General features: G+C 33.1%; 2 protein-coding genes and 1 pseudogene across 3 annotated transcripts; all 3 read left to right on the forward strand.

Annotated features, from left to right (window-relative positions):
- Positions 1-4287: 4287 nt before the first annotated feature.
- On the forward strand, positions 4288-6794 carry LOC18602919 (3-dehydrosphinganine reductase TSC10B-like). The gene is made up of 4 exons (XM_088805678.1): positions 4288-4952; positions 5284-5431; positions 6099-6387; positions 6464-6794. The coding sequence occupies exons 1-4, from the start codon at positions 4440-4442 to the stop codon at positions 6483-6485; spliced, it is 972 nt and encodes a 323-aa protein (XP_088661804.1). The 5' UTR covers positions 4288-4439; the 3' UTR covers positions 6486-6794.
- A 2127-nt stretch (positions 6795-8921) lies between these two features.
- On the forward strand, positions 8922-11841 carry LOC108661719 (3-dehydrosphinganine reductase TSC10B-like; annotated as a pseudogene).
- Positions 11842-13422: 1581 nt separating this feature from the next.
- Positions 13423-15491, forward strand: LOC18602920 (3-dehydrosphinganine reductase TSC10A-like). 2 transcript variants are annotated; one of them, XM_088805880.1, is made up of 4 exons: positions 13423-13974; positions 14071-14218; positions 14446-14740; positions 15073-15491. In XM_088805880.1, exons 1-4 carry the CDS (start codon positions 13459-13461, stop codon positions 15095-15097), a joined length of 984 nt encoding a protein of 327 aa, XP_088662006.1. In that variant the 5' UTR covers positions 13423-13458; the 3' UTR covers positions 15098-15491. The 2 variants fall into 2 exon arrangements, with proteins under 2 accessions (XP_088662006.1, XP_017974602.2); XM_018119113.2 differs by having other exon boundaries at positions 14446-15491.
- Positions 15492-15660: the final 169 nt, after the last annotated feature.

Here is a 15660-nt window from a genome sequence, read left to right on the forward strand (position 1 = left end):
TTTTTAAAATTTTTTTCATAACATATAAAAATTTTTAATTTTTTTTATATATTCTATTACTTGCTCTCTTAAAATAATATTTTATTTAATGATTAATATGAATAAAAAATAATAAAATGATTTCACTTTTCTCACTCAACTTTAAATTTTTTTAATTTATATTATTATTTTTATTTATATTTGTTTATTTTTTTCATTTTATTCTATTTGTTTATATGTTATAAATTTATATAAATATTCTTTCTCAAATTTCTACAAACCATTAATTATGTTCTTTTTTTTTGGTTATGTAATATGTGGTAGCTACCTTTTACTTACAATGTTTTTCTTTTTTATATTACATAAATTTTATTTTTTATAATTTTAATTTTTAAAAATTAATAAATTATTATGTAACTTTTAAACATAAGTTGTAATATTACATTATTACTTAAAATTTCATCAACGTATCAATTTTTTTAAATGTTTTACATTTTATGTTTAGTTAAAATGAAATTCTCTTGAATATATTGTAGTTAAATGATTTTGATTATATAAGAAAAAATTATTAATCTTATATATAGTTTTTAACTATTTATATTTTACAAATTATAGTTTTATATTTAGTTTTATATTTCTATTATCAATATTTTTATTATTGATTAAATTTAACATATTAATTTTTTAAAATTTTTAACTCTTATTTAACTGTGTTTGGCCTCCCCAATAAAATTTTGCTAGCTCCGCCCCTATTGGTAAGTCCATGGAAAAATTGCAGTTAAAGATGCTAAGAGGGGAGTGATGTAGAATAATTCATTGCTATGTGTGTTGTGTAATAAAGAAAGAGAAACGTGTGATTATTTGTTCACGAAATGTTGTGAAACATGGACTATATGGACAGGTTGTTGCAGGGCTGTGGGTATGTATGGTTTTCCCTGAAAGATGTGAGAACTTTTTTTGAATCTTGGATGGATTGTAGACTTGGGGGAGTTGATGACAGAATCTGGAATATAGCTTATTTTGCTATCGCTTGGACGATTTGGAAGTGTAGGAACAAGACCATCTTTGCAAGCAAAGAATGGAACACTGGCCAGTGCCTGGAACTTACAAAAATCAGAGTTGCCTCTTGGGCCAATGCAAGATGGCCCCATGAGTATTTTTCGATGCTGGATGTTCACAGACAGCCTCTTTCTCATAGCAGACTTGGATAATAAAAAAGAGGCAGGAAAGGAATAAACTGAGAACTTCCAATGATGGGGAGATGAAATTTAATGGCGATGGGGCGACTAAAGGGTGTCTCGAGCCTGGTATAGATGGTATTCTTCGAGATTGCAATGGTGATGTTAAAATTATTTTTTTTTAGTTCATAGGTATTGCTAACTCAAATCTAATTTAATTTATGATTTTTTTTTTGTAATTAGGAAAGAAGAGATTCGAATTTTATTTTTTGGGTCGGATGCTAATTGAACTTATAGTTATTAAAAAAACTCTTTTGATTTTTAAAATTTCGATATGAAAAGACAGTTATAGATTAATAATTGAAAGTGATTCTAATAATACGACGAAGTGGATTCAAGAGCTGTGACAAGCCCCTAAAGGATGAGGAAATGTTTATTGCAGATTGAAAGACTCAAAGCTGACCTGCCTAGCTTGGAAATTAGACATATCAAAAAGGAAGCCAACCAAAGGGCGGATAGCTTGGCAAAGAATGGAGCCCAACAAGAAGTGGATATTTTGAGTAATCATTATTTTTTATTCTGTTGCTGGTTGAGGGGTCTGTGTGTTCTTTTCATGCATGTCAACGAGTGTTTATGCAGTTTCTGATGCTCTATTCCTGAGTCACTGCATGAGGTTTTTTGATGTTGTGGGGGTTTTGACGAGTGAGTGGGTTGTGCAGAGTGGTTCTGTCATGTATATGATTTCTTTTTGTTTTGAATTAGGCACTTGCAATATTGATGATGCAGCGGTGATAGGTTTTTGTTTGGTTCGATGTCTGCATTATGGTAAGGGATATGTATCAATTCCTTTTTTTATTTTGAGTGTTTGAAAACGATTACTGAGAAGATATGCTGGAGTGATAGGCATATGGACCAATATTCTCAAGGTTTGGATGCTGTTTTTGTGCCTTGAAATGGAGGGAATTGTTTTTGTTCTCTCATTTTAATGAAAGTATATTTATAATTTTTTTAAAAAATTGAATTAGTTAAAAAAATTATTATATTTTAATTTGATAACTAAAAATTAATTAATTATTATTAATTAAAACATGAAATGTCATTTTATACTCACACACGATATTGATATGATATTAAAATTGAAGTGAAAATATCACATGATTATATCATCATATCATATTAACATATCATATTAACATGTCACGTCATCATCTATTATAATATGTCAACATCACGCGAATAAAATGACATATGATAATTTGATTTACGATAATTAATCAATCATTAATTATAAAGATCTATTTTGTTCAAAATAAAAATATAAAAATTTAATTAAATATGATAAAAATAAAAATTTATTTAAAACTTTTTTAGATATTATATATGTTTTTTAATAAGCTTCAAAAACATTAATTGGAATACCTAAAATCATGGCACGCCAAGCACAAAAGATTCTGCTGACTTCTTTTTTTTATTCCGGTATTTCAATATATAATTCACCAATTTTATTAACTACTATTAATAATTGTTTTTGATTCCTCACATTTAATTAGTAGAATGATTTTTCTCAACCTCCATTTATTAAGTTATTATTAGAAATACACTTTTTTCGTCAGATCGTTTGTGATCGACTGATAAAATAATCGATTTTTGTACCTACTATATGTGTCACAAAATGCTTTAAATATGTCATATAGATTATTTAAAATTAATTGATGCAAGTAAATTGGGGTTTCCAACCTTGACCTACCTATAAATTTGGCCAAACAGCTCCTAGCTTACTCCAATTCGAGGATTCCGAAATCCTCTGCTCCAAAACACTCTCCTTTAAATCACCGCCGTCCGGTTTTTGCAGCACAACCGTCTTTCTTTTGATAGGTCCATTTAGGCATGCTGGTATACATAGGAATAGAGTTCTTTTTTTCCTTAAGGCTGTGGTTTGTTATGGCATTAACTTGATTACTGTAATGTCACTCTTTCTTTTGTAGGCACATCAAACCACTTCTGATGCTTAGGCAATCTTCGTATGTGAGGATTCTTTTGTGTATAGTTGTAAGGCTTATGTCTCGTGAGACCTTATCAACAAATTTACCTTTAAAAAAAAAAATTCAAAAACTGAAGCTCTTTCCAGCTCTTCATCTGAGTTTCTGGCATTTTATCTGATTAATGCATGCGACGTTCACTTGATGGATCAGATACCTTCAAGTTTTCAAAATCATGAGTTTATCAGCGAAACTGAAGTGTAGTAGCCTAAATTCTGATGATTGATTTAAAAGCTGCAAGCAAGCCTGCAACCATTACTCAATTACATCCTAGATTGGAAGTTTCAGTTAGTATTAGAACTTTGTGATCAAGAACAACAAATTTGTTCTGTTACCAGCAATTGACAAAATTGAAAGGTCAAACTTGGTTACTTCCGTGGACCCATAAGTTTGTGATCAACCCTACTCTTCTGTTATATTTTAGCATGAGAGATCAATGTAGAATGCCCGTTATCACTCCAAAGGTATACATACTCACTGCCATCGCCGACAACTATTGGTATTTTAGATTTAGGGGCAGAAGCTACCAAAACCTTCTTCCATTTTTGATAGAGAAGGAGATAGACTCTGTTAGGCAAATTTTTAGCAGAAAAATAACAATAATATTGCTGATTTCAGACCTGAGATCATCCATTAGATTAATTATTTCCTTTTTTTTTATTATTTTGATTTATTTATGCTGGCTTCAACATTTAATTGATGCAACCAGCACACACCCTTTGCCTTGAAATCTTAATTTGAGGATCCAATCCTCTTGTCTATACTCACGAGTTGTTTTATCTGCTTTGCTGCTTACAAATTAAAAAATCAGACCATAATGTAGCTATATGTTATTTCATCCGATGAAATCCTGGCCTGTATCCTCCTTTTTAACGTAGCAATAATTACATAAAAAAAGCACTTCTATTCTTATTGGTTTATACTATAATTTATTTGTTAAACTTGGAAATAATGATCAGTAGTGCTTCTGGTTAGGCATCCTGTCACATCCAAAAATAATTTAGGTGAGGATGTTTCATATTGATAGTGTTAGCAATACATAAAAACAAGAAGATGATATCTATTTCACTTTAATTTAAGAAACCCACTTGCTTTGTAAAAAGAGTTTGGAATCTAAAATTTGCCACCCTCGGATAAATGGACTTTGATGTTTTCCTTCCAGGAAATTCTACATATTGAAGTCAGTGCAGCAACTCCACTTGAACCTTACCAAATTTCTCTTCTCTAAACAAATTAACTTTCAATGGTGCTCTTCGTTCTCCTCCTTCTACCTATCCTTCTCCTCCTCCTCTACTTCATCGTCCGGCCCCGACCCCTCACCATCCCTATAAAAAACCGCCACGTTTTTATAACAGGCGGGTCAATTGGCATTGGCCTGGCCATTGCCAAACAAGCTGCCTCCGAGGGAGCCCGTATTTCCCTCCTGGCCCGCTCCCTCGACAAGCTCGAAGAGGCCAAGCAGTCAATCCGTCAGGCCTATCAAGTCGACGTCGCGATCTTCGCTGCAGATGTTCGTGACTACGACGCAGTTCAGAGTGCGATCAAGGAGGCTGGCCCTATTGATGTCCTAGTTGTTAACCATGGCGTGTATGTTATTCAGGAGCTTGAGAACCAGGGATTGGATGTGGTCAAGTTCATGATAGACGTGAACCTGACGGGGAGTTTCAATGTCATCAAAGCCGCTTTGCCGTTGATGAAGGATAGAAAGGACAAGTGGCCTGCCTCCATCGCCCTTATGTCTTCAATGGCCGGCCAAGTTTGTAGCTTAATCCTAGGGTTTTAGCTTTTGATAATTGTGTGCATCATTATACATTAACATATTCCATTATAACTTATTTAAGTTCGGTTTTATTATTTACGTTCTTCCTTTAGCTTTCCAAAAAATTAAAATTACATTTAGATACGAAGATATTTGAAAAATTATAAAAAAATATAATTTATTTAGACGATAAGAAATTAATACACAAAGTAATAAAATTATGATTTTTTCTATTTTTAATTAATTATATATATTATTTCATTTTCCTTTTGTTTCATTACAATTTTTTGAAGTGATTATTGTAATTTATAATTATATGGTAATATAGGTAGGAATTTATGGGTATGCGGCCTATTCAGCAACCAAATTTGGCCTTCGTGGATTAGCCGAATCATTGCAACAAGAAGTTATTGAGGATAATATTCACGTGTCCATTATATTCCCTCCAGTTACTGAAACTCCTGGCATAGATGAAGGTGAGATTTTTACTTTCTTTTATTTTTTCCATTCTTAGACTTCTATCATGCAGAAGTTGCATTCGTTGTCCTAATTACATTTTTTTTTCTTGGAGTTCATATATATATATATATATATATATATATAATTAATTGTACATAATTTTAAAATCTCAATATTTTTTATTTGTGGGTCTATTTTGGCTTCATATAAGTAGTAGGTAAGCCCTTACAGTATGGATAGTTAGAACTTGGAATCGAATAATTACAACATTGATAGGGAATATAATTGTAAATTTTACAAGTCTTTTTTGTCAATTTGTTGATTTTATTATCATTTTTTAATACTATGTAATGTTAATGTGAAAAGTAAAAATTTCAAGTGATTATGTCATCGACATCATTATTAATTATAATATATTAATATATCACATTAATTTCACGTGACATAAAATAACAAGTGTTATTTTCATTAAGAACAATTAATCAATTGTTAATCAAAAACACATATTTCATCCAAAATAAAAATATAAAAATTTAATTGAATGTAATAAAAAAATAAATATATATTTAAAATTTTTTAAATAATTGAACTTTTAAAAATGTTATATCATATATATATTTTACCGTCTCTGAGGTGTTGAGATAAGAAATTAGTATAATTAGCACTCTATCCTGTATTTTGCAGCAAGGAAGAATATGCCAGAACTGAGCAAAATCATAGTTGGCTCTGGTGTAATGAAAGCGGAAGAAATTGGCAAGATAACTGTTGATGGCATAAAATGTGGAAGTTTTAGCATCCCCTGCAACTTTCTTGGGCAAACATTCGCCATAGCTACTGCTGGTGTATCCCCTCAGAGATCGTTCCTGATGGCATCCCTTGAGGTGGTTTTCGCCGGCCTATTTCGCTTTGGAGGTCTGCTTTTCCAATGGAACTTGTATGGGATCATAGAGAAATGGCATGCACAGAAAAAACGGTAAGTCTACGCAATAAATTTGTGTGCTTATAAACTTCAGGAGGAATTAAGCACAAATTTTCCCGACACTGTTCAGCTTTTTTCTAGTGTGGGGCTAAAGAGTTTTCTACAACGAATATCGTGCTAATGAGTTTCTCTTTTCTCCCACGATTTCGAGGGCCTACATTTCTCTGGAGCTAGATATGGTATATGAATGAGGATTAATTTCTTTGAGAATAACAAGTTTCAACTCTAGGGTCTGAGCCTCTCTCCAAATCTCCATCTCAAATCTAACGTGAAAGAAGTGAATGGTTGGATCCATAATTGACAAGGTGGGAGTCATTTATGTGAATTGAATCTAAAGCATTTGTCTATTATACTAAATCAGATGTATCAATTTTCTTTTCAATGTTCATCCCAACTTTCTAAATACTGCTTTATTGCCCAAAATGAGGCTTTCCATATACTTAAAAGTAATTAAGTAATAAACATGCTGGAATCATGTTTCAATGGCCTGAATTGGGAGAAGCTATAGTTTTTCCTGGACTTATTATGATAAGAACTGCAAGCAATACACGACAGCCTGCATTGGAAAGTTTGGGGTTTGTATTAAAGTAAATTGTGGTCAGAAGTACTGTCATATGTTCAAAGAACTAATTGACAATTCTTATGAACCTTGCGAAAATTTATTCTCGATTTGCTCAAAACACCCAATCTCTATTACGAAAACTTTCTTTTTAATTGCTTGGAAAAAATAATAAAAATATGAACTCAACAAATACAAAACACAAGTACGGTTACCTATATGTAGAACCATAACAACACTCAAATTGGGTGGAGGAAGGCCATCTCTACTTGAGATAAATAATGCTCTTCTTTGTTTTGTGTCCTCCAGAATCGGTCTACATAACCCTCCAATTTCCATACATCCGCTGCCTTGCACCGATATGATCTGCTTCCTACTCAAACTTTTCAATTAAGTAAAACATGTATAATTGAGCTCTAATCACTCAATTAGTCGATTTTAAAACTAAAAATATGGACAAAATTAGTCTCTTAATTCCATCGGCATTAAGCTTGATAGTGTTTCCCAAATATTGCAGGACAAAATGTGATAAATGAGATAGAGTGCAATAGAAATAAAAAGATGTTGAACCCTGACATTTTAAACTCTTTAATACTGGATGAATCAAATCTCCTTACGTAGGATTAAACTTTGCTTGCTGACAACTAATTATCTTCAATCATAATAAATGTCATGCTAAAATTGACACTAGATTGGAAGTTTCAGTTAGTATTAAGACTTTGTGCATGATCAACATCAATAAATTTGTTCTGCTACCAGCACTTGACAAAATTGAATGGTCAAACTTGATTATATCCCGTGGACCCATTTAATCACAGCTTCGACTTCATAAATAGCTACTAAAAACACTACTCCTGTTATATTTTAGCATGGGAGGTCAATGTAGATGCCCGTTATCAACCCAAAGGTGTATATATGTGTTACTACTCACTACCATCCCCAACTACTATTGATAGGTTAGATTTAGGGGCAGGAGCTACCAAATCCTTCTGCCATTTTTGATAGAGAAGGAGATAGACCCTGTTATGCAATTTTCTTGCAGAGAAATATCAAGAATATTGCTGATTACAGACCTGAGATCATTTATTAGATTAATTATTTCCTTTTTTTATTTATTTTCATTTATTTATGCTAGCTTGAACATTTAATTGATGCAACCAGCACTCACCCTTTGACTTGAAATCTTAATTTGAGGATCTAATCCTTCTGTTTATACTCACGAGTTGTTTTATCTGCTTTGCTGCTTACAAATTAAAAATCAGACCATAATGCAGCTATATTGTATTTTATCTGATAAAATCCTGGCCTGTATCCTCCTTTTTGTCTTAGCAATAATTAAATAGAAAAAAGTAGTTCTATTCTTATTGTTTTATACTATAATTTATTTATTAAACTTGAAAAGGTAGATTTTGTTAAAATTTTATATATTAATAATATTTAAATATTTATTTATTATATTATTTTTTAGAGTTTTATATATTTAATAATACTATAAACCCACTAATTTTTTTTATAATTCTGTAGGAAGTGGGGTCAAAAGGTAAATTTTATTAAAAAAATATATATTAATAATATTTAAATATTCTTTCAAAAATAATAATATTAAAATATTATCAAAAAGTAAATTTATCTAAAAATAATTTATATATTAATATTTAAATACTACATCAAAAGATTAAAAAAATTTATAATTTAAAATTTTATTAAAAAAAATCAAAATTTAAACTACTCTCTCTTCAAAAATTCAAGTTGTACTCTTGAGATTTGCAGTGATTTTTCTTTTCTTGATCTTTGTCTGTGTTTTTTATTCTTTCAAAACAACTCAATTAGATTTCAATTGTAATTAATTTTCAATCTAATTGCGTTTGAACGAGGAATTTGTTAAAATTAATGGAATTAGTGATCTTGCGAGGAAAATGGTGTTCTTTAACCTTACCACATTCCTCTTCGCTGAACAAATTAACTTTCAATGGTGTTCTTCGCTCTCCTCCATCTACCCATCCTCATCCTCCTCCTCTACTTCATCGTACGTCCCCGTCCTGTCACCATCCCTATAAAAAACCGCCACGTGTTTATAACAGGCGGGTCAATTGGCATTGGTCTGGCCATTGCCAAACAAGCTGCCTCCGAGGGAGCCCGTATTTCCCTTCTGGCCCGCTCCCTCGACAAGCTCGAAGAGGCCAAGCAATCAATCCGTCAGGCCTACCATGTCGACGTCGCGATCTTCGCTGCAGATGTTCGTGACTACGACGCCGTTCAGCGTGCGATCAAGGAGGCTGGCCCTATTGATGTCCTAGTTGTTAACCATGGCGTGTATGTTATTCAGGAGCTTGAGAACCAGGGATTGGATGTGGTCAAGTTCATGATAGACGTGAACCTGACGGGTAGTTTCAATGTCATCAAAGCGGCTTTGCCGTTGATGAAGGATAGAAAGGACAAGGGGCCTGCCTCCATCGCTATTACGTCTTCAATGGCCGGCCAAGTTTGTAGCTTAATCCATGGCTTTTAGCTTTTGATAATTTTGTGCATTCTGTAAAAGACCCTATTCTTTTAAATTTTAATTATAATTTTACATAAGTCTATTAATATTTAAAATAATCAATGTTAAAAGACAAACATAAATATCTAAAATATTTTTTTTCTTTCTCATTTTTTTTTCACTCGTTTCCTTTTTTTCAAGTTGATTAACGACACTCTCTTACGCCAATTGGTCACCTTGCGGTTGGAACTGATAATAAGAGCACCAGATCTAGCATTCCCACTACCATATTTGATCTGAGAGTGTCAAATCGTGCCCTTCCAACACGATCTTGTGCTCGTTGATGTTCTCTGACATCACGAGAATGCCAAATCTAGCAGTCACCAACCAAATGTGGTCATAGGAGTGTCAAATCTAGCATTTTCGCTACCAGATTTGGTCGAGAAGTGTTAGATCCAATGTTTTTGTGATCGGATATGGTCAAGAATGTCCAATTTAGCATTTCTGCAGTCGAAAAATGTCCAATTGATGTTTGCCATGCCATTTGCTCTAGCCGTATTAGAAGTGGAGAAAATTTAGTGAGGAAATTAAGGAAAGAATGCTTGGGTAAAATAGAGAGGGAGAAAAAGAGTAAAAAATAAAAAAAAAAATTTATAGAGTAATAATTTTTAAAATTAATAAAAGATAAAATTATTTTAAAAATATTATCACATCATTAAATTAATGAAAACATTAAAGGTTGATTAATTGCAAGACTTGTGTCTAGCGAAATATATTTTTTGAGATGAATCGTACATCTCGAATATTAATAGATATCAAAATTTAAAGAAATCAAGGTATTTTACTCTTTATAATTTATTTCATTGTAATATTTTAATTGATTATTGTAATGTATAATATGATAATATAGGTAGGAGTTTATGGGTATGCGGCCTATTCAGCAACCAAATTTGGCCTCCGAGGTTTAGCAGAATCATTGCAACAGGAAGTTACTGAGGATAATAATTAATATTCATGTATCTATAATATTCCCTCCAGTTACTGAAACTCCTGGTCTAGAGGAAGGTCTGATTTTTACTTTCTTTATCTTTTCCATCCTCTGCTGAAGTTGCATTCATTATACTAATTACATTTTTTTTTCTTGGAGTTCATACTTATATCAGTATAATTAATTGTATATAATTTTAAAATCTCAATAATTTCTATTTGTGAGGTGTATTTGGGCTTCATACGAGTATCAGGTAAGCCTAATTGTAAGTTTTAGGAGCCTTTTTCTCTTTGTAGTTAACTCTTTGTTTTTTGGGTCATTTTTATGTTACGTGGAGTTAAAATGAATAGTAAAAATATTACATGATCGTATTATTATGTTATATCATCATATATCAGCAGGTCATATCAACAAATAATGTTTTGAATAAAAATAATTAATTTATTATTAATTAAAAGAGTCTATTTAATCTAAAACAAAAATATAAAAATTTGATTTAATCTAGTAAAAGAATAAAGATTTATTTTTTGAAATAGTTTAGAGATTTTTTAAATATTATGTCATATAATTTTTATCATTTCTGATGTGTTTCTCAGCAAATTATTGTATAATTGGGATAACAAATGAGTATAATTAGCACTCTATCATGAGTATTGCAGCAAGGAAGACTATGCCAGAACTGAGCAAAATCATAGTTGGCTCTGGTGGAATGAAAGCTGAAGAAATTGGCAAGATAACCGTTGATGGTATCAAATCTGGAAGTTTTAGCAACCCCTGCAACTTTCTTGGGCAAACACTGGCCATAGTTACTGCTGGTGTATCCCCTCAGAGATCGTTCCTGATGGCATCCCTTGAGGTGGTTTTCGCCGGTCTGTTTCGCTTTGGAGGTCTGCTCTTCCAATGGAACTTGTATGGGATCATAGAGAAATGGCATGCACAGAATAAACAGTAAGTCTACGCAATAAATTTGTGTATTTATAAACTTCAGGAGAAATTAAACACATATGTGTCCAAGCTTGTTTAATTAGCTTTTCTCTAGTGTGGGGCTAAAGAAATGAGTTTCTCTTTTCTCCCATGATTTCGAGGGCCTTGAATTCTCTTGTGCTTGATATGGATGTAGATTTCTTCGAGAATAACCAAGCTTCAGCCTCTAGGATCTGATCACCTCTCCACAAATCTCCATCTCAAATCTGACGAGAAGGAAGTGCTCATGTGGCATGGTGGAATTGGCTGGATCCATAATTGACGTGGATGGAGTAATTTATGAGAATTGAATCTAAAGCATTTGGCTACTTACCATATCAGATGTATCAGTTTTCTTTTTAATTTTCATCCCAACTTTCCACATACTGCTTTATTGCCCAAAATGAGGCTTTCTATGTACTTAAAAGTAAGTAATAAACAATGCTGGAATCATGATTCAATGGCCTGAATTGGGAGAAGTTATAGTTTTTCCTGTACTAATTATGATAAGAACTGCAAGCAATATACGACAGCCTGCATTGGAAAGTTTGTGGTTTGTATTAAAATTAATTGTGATCAGAAGTACTGTCATATGTGCAAAGAATTAATTGACAATTCTTATGAACCTTGCGAAAATTTATTCTCAATTTGCTCAAAACACCCAATCTCTATTATGAAAACTTTCTTTTTAATTGCCTGGAAAAAAAATAATAAAAATATGAACTCAACAAATAGAAAATCTATATATAGAACCATAACAACACTCAAATTGGTGGAGGAAGGCCATCTCTACTTGAGATAAACAATGCTGTTCTTTGTTTTGTGTCCTCCAGAATTGGTCTATATAACCCTCCAATTTCCATACATCCGCTGCTTTGCACCGATAAGATCTGCTTCCGACTCAAACTTTTCAATTAGGTAAAACACATATAATTGACCTCTAATCACTCAATTAGTCGATTTTAAACCTACAAATATGGAAAAAAAATTAGTCTTTTAATTCCATTGGCATTAAGCTTGATGGTGTTTCCCAAATATCGTAGAACAAAATGTGATATGTGAGATAGAGTGCAACAGAAATAAAAACATGTTGGACCCTGACATTTTAAATTCTTTAACAATGGATGAATCAAATCTTCTCAAGTAGGATTTGACCAAAATTAGCTCAGTCTCTTCATATTTTTACTAAATAAAAATTGCAACAATAAGTTAACAAGGCTAAACTCTAGTGACTAAATCCCCAGACAACTAGCCTTCATCCCTTGACGTTGCTGCCTTGAAGGCCACTTCTCTCAATTAACTTAGTTTTGTTCAGTAAAATTCAAGTTAAAGATACTGGCATGGGCATCTTTTTTTTTTTTTCCTATAAATCTTAGGCTTCACCAGTTGCTTAGTTATCTTAACTCCTATCTCCTAATGTTCATACTTAAAATTGCTGAAAGTTTTTCCAATTGTGTCAAGGCCTAGGATGGGTATGGCAATAGACAAATGTAGCCTGACTTCGGTGCATTATTTAATTAAAAATATATAATCATGTTATTTTTACTTGTTTTACTTCTTCCATAAAATAAAATTTTCAAAATTAGTACTACAAGTAAATGTCACAATTGATTGGACCAGACATTAGTTCATACATTAAACACTCTTGACAACAATGCCTTATCTTTCGGAAGTCTGTTGCATTAATTAATTGAATGATTGTACGTGAATGTATTCGGTGGGTATATTATATATTAAAGATATATATGATTTATAACATATTATAATTTTGAGGATTTAATCTTTCATAATACTAACAAAACATTGAATAATGCAGCTCTATTTTATTTGGATAGAATCAATCTCTTGGAGTAGTTGTACGATTATTTATTTTATTTTTGAACTGACGATAATGGTTCCTTATCCTTAAAGCATCAATGACGATATTCATATTGATTTCATAAGCAAATTGTACAAAAGGATAACACTATAATCAATGTTTAGCATCTATAAATTCTCAAATTCTGGAGTACGTTAATCAATCTTCACCCTTAACATTAAGCTGGGATAAATCTCCCTTATTACCAACCATTTTCAATGGTACTCTTCATGCTTGTCATTCTACCTTTCCTTCTCCTCCTCCTCTACTTCATTGCCCGGCCTCGTCCAGTCAAAGTACCTATCAAGGACCGCCATGTGTTCATAACAGGCGGGTCGAGTGGCATTGGCCTAGCCATTGCCAAACGAGCTGCCTCTGAAGGAGCTCGTGTCTCCATCATGGCCCGTAACCTTGAAAAGCTTGAGGAGGCCAGGCAATCTATCCGCCTTGCCTCTGGAGCGCTTGACGTATCGATCTTCTCTGCTGATGCTCGTGACAGCAATGCCGTTCAGCGTGCAGTCAATGATGCTGGCCCCATTGATGTTCTAGTCGTTAACCATGGCGTGTATGAGCATGACAAGCTGGAGAAGCAGGGACTGGATGTGGTCAACTACATACTAGATGTGAATCTGATTGGGAGTTTTAATGTCATCAAAGCTGCTTTGCCGCTGATGAAGGATAGGAAGGATAGGGGGCCTGCCTCCATCGCTCTTATGGCGTCACAGGCCGCCCAGGTCTGCGTTTTAATATATTCAATCACGCTTATGTTTGAAGGATTTCCCTTTTGCTGTCATTAATTGATTTTTATAACGTATAATGTGATAAAATAGGTAGGTATTTATGGTTACACGGCTTATTCAGCGAGTAATTTTGGTCTCCGAGGATTGGCCGAAGCATTGCAACAGAAGGTCATCGAGGATAATATTCATGTCTCTTTAATGTTCCCTCCAGACACTGAAACTCCTAATCTTAAAAAAGGTTTGAGACCCTGAAATGGAATTTTCGACAAATTGTAAGTACGTTGGCAATTGATAGCTAGATTGTTCATCCTTATATATATTTCTTTGCCCATTTTGCTCTGAATGTGTAACTGTCAATTTGGCATTCTTTTAACCATCTCTGCTACGAGTTAACTATAGGGATTAGCACATTTTAGTTACATAACAGACAGATGCATTTAATTATTGAAAGCTGACCAATTGCAGCAAAGAGCACAATGCCAGAACTCACCAAAATCATAATTGGCTCTCCTGTTCCAATGAAAGCTGATGAAGTTGCCAAGAAAACTTTAGAGGGTATCAAATCTGGAAGTTTTATCATCCCCTGCAACTTAATTGGGTACCCACTAGCCTTCGCTACTCCCGGTGTATCCCCTCAGAGATCTTTCTTGATGGCATTCCTCGAGGTGGCTCTTGCTGGTATATCACGTCTTGTAGTTTTGTTTTACCTGTGGAACTGGTACAGGACCATAAGAAAGTGGCATGCACAGACAAAAAGAAAGTACGCTATACGTTATAAAAACACTTTTTATGCGTGGGTATTGATATGGCTGGTGTGCCTTTTACATTTTTGTCAAGATTCCAGTAATGATACTTAGAATTGCTAGTAAGGGGTCGAAACTGGGGTTTAGTATTTGGGCTTATGTCAAAAGCATCTCTTAAATGATTCCAACTTGACATGGGGCAATGTAATCTTTTCTTTCGGAGAGCTTGACTATTCCTTTGGATGCTGTTTCCATTCATGATCGCACATTTGTCTTGTGTCAAAACTATCAGAGGTAAGTCTTAGTAATATTGTGATAAAGAGTTCCTTTTTCTTTTAATTGATTTCAGGGGCCTAGAGTTCTTTGTTGCTTGATATGGATCAGTATTGCTTCTTCTGGCGGCTGTAATTTACTCTTTCAGGCCTCATGGATGTTTCTTTCAAAAAAAAAAAATAACAAGTTTCGGCATTCGACATTCGATCTTGAAGCTCTGTGAACTCTCCAGGTGTCTGTCATTACACCAATTCGATGTTGACTTTTTTGATTAGATACCCTCAAAATAATAAGTTTGTTGCCCATATGGAAAGGTAGCTAAATTCCGGAGTAATGTAAAGCTCCATCCATCATGTAACAGTCTGCATGACAAAGCTGCAGTTTATATAAGAACTAAATGTGATCAGAAGAGCAAATCTACTCTGTTCTCAAGAATTGCCGAGTAATGATTGACAACGCTCTGATGAACCTTCGTAAACATTTATTTACTTAGTATCTAATCCCTCTTATTTGAACTGGCAAGCATGGTTATGGTACGAATATATGACCTTTTAACAAAAAAGTATATTGAAAGGATCAAATTTTCAGTGAAGTCAGCAGGAAAAGCAGAACCAATTAACAAAACGAAAATGAACAACAATTTTGAACTAGCTAAACTGCTCAC

Source organism: Theobroma cacao, chromosome 4, assembly GCF_053813885.1.
Source record: "Theobroma cacao isolate CCN51 chromosome 4, ASM5381388v1, whole genome shotgun sequence".
NCBI lineage: Eukaryota > Viridiplantae > Streptophyta > Magnoliopsida > Malvales > Malvaceae > Theobroma > Theobroma cacao.

What these genes read in the sequence shown, in the direction of transcription:
- LOC18602920 (XM_018119113.2), top strand. Translation starts at nt 13,459, where the DNA reads ATGGTACTCTTCATGCTTGTCATTCTACCTTTCCTTCTCCTCCTCCTC. An exon ending in TGGCGTCACAGGCCGCCCAG is followed by an intron (nt 13,975 to 14,070) that starts GTCTGCGTTTTA and finishes GTGATAAAATAG; the next exon opens with GTAGGTATTTATGGTTACAC. An exon ending in AACTCCTAATCTTAAAAAAG is followed by an intron (nt 14,219 to 14,445) that starts GTTTGAGACCCT and finishes GACCAATTGCAG; the next exon opens with CAAAGAGCACAATGCCAGAA.
- LOC18602919 (XM_088805678.1), top strand. Translation starts at nt 4,440, where the DNA reads ATGGTGCTCTTCGTTCTCCTCCTTCTACCTATCCTTCTCCTCCTCCTC. An exon ending in AACTCCTGGCATAGATGAAG is followed by an intron (nt 5,432 to 6,098) that starts GTGAGATTTTTA and finishes TGTATTTTGCAG; the next exon opens with CAAGGAAGAATATGCCAGAA. An exon ending in TGGCATGCACAGAAAAAACG is followed by an intron (nt 6,388 to 6,463) that starts GTAAGTCTACGC and finishes GACACTGTTCAG; the next exon opens with CTTTTTTCTAGTGTGGGGCT.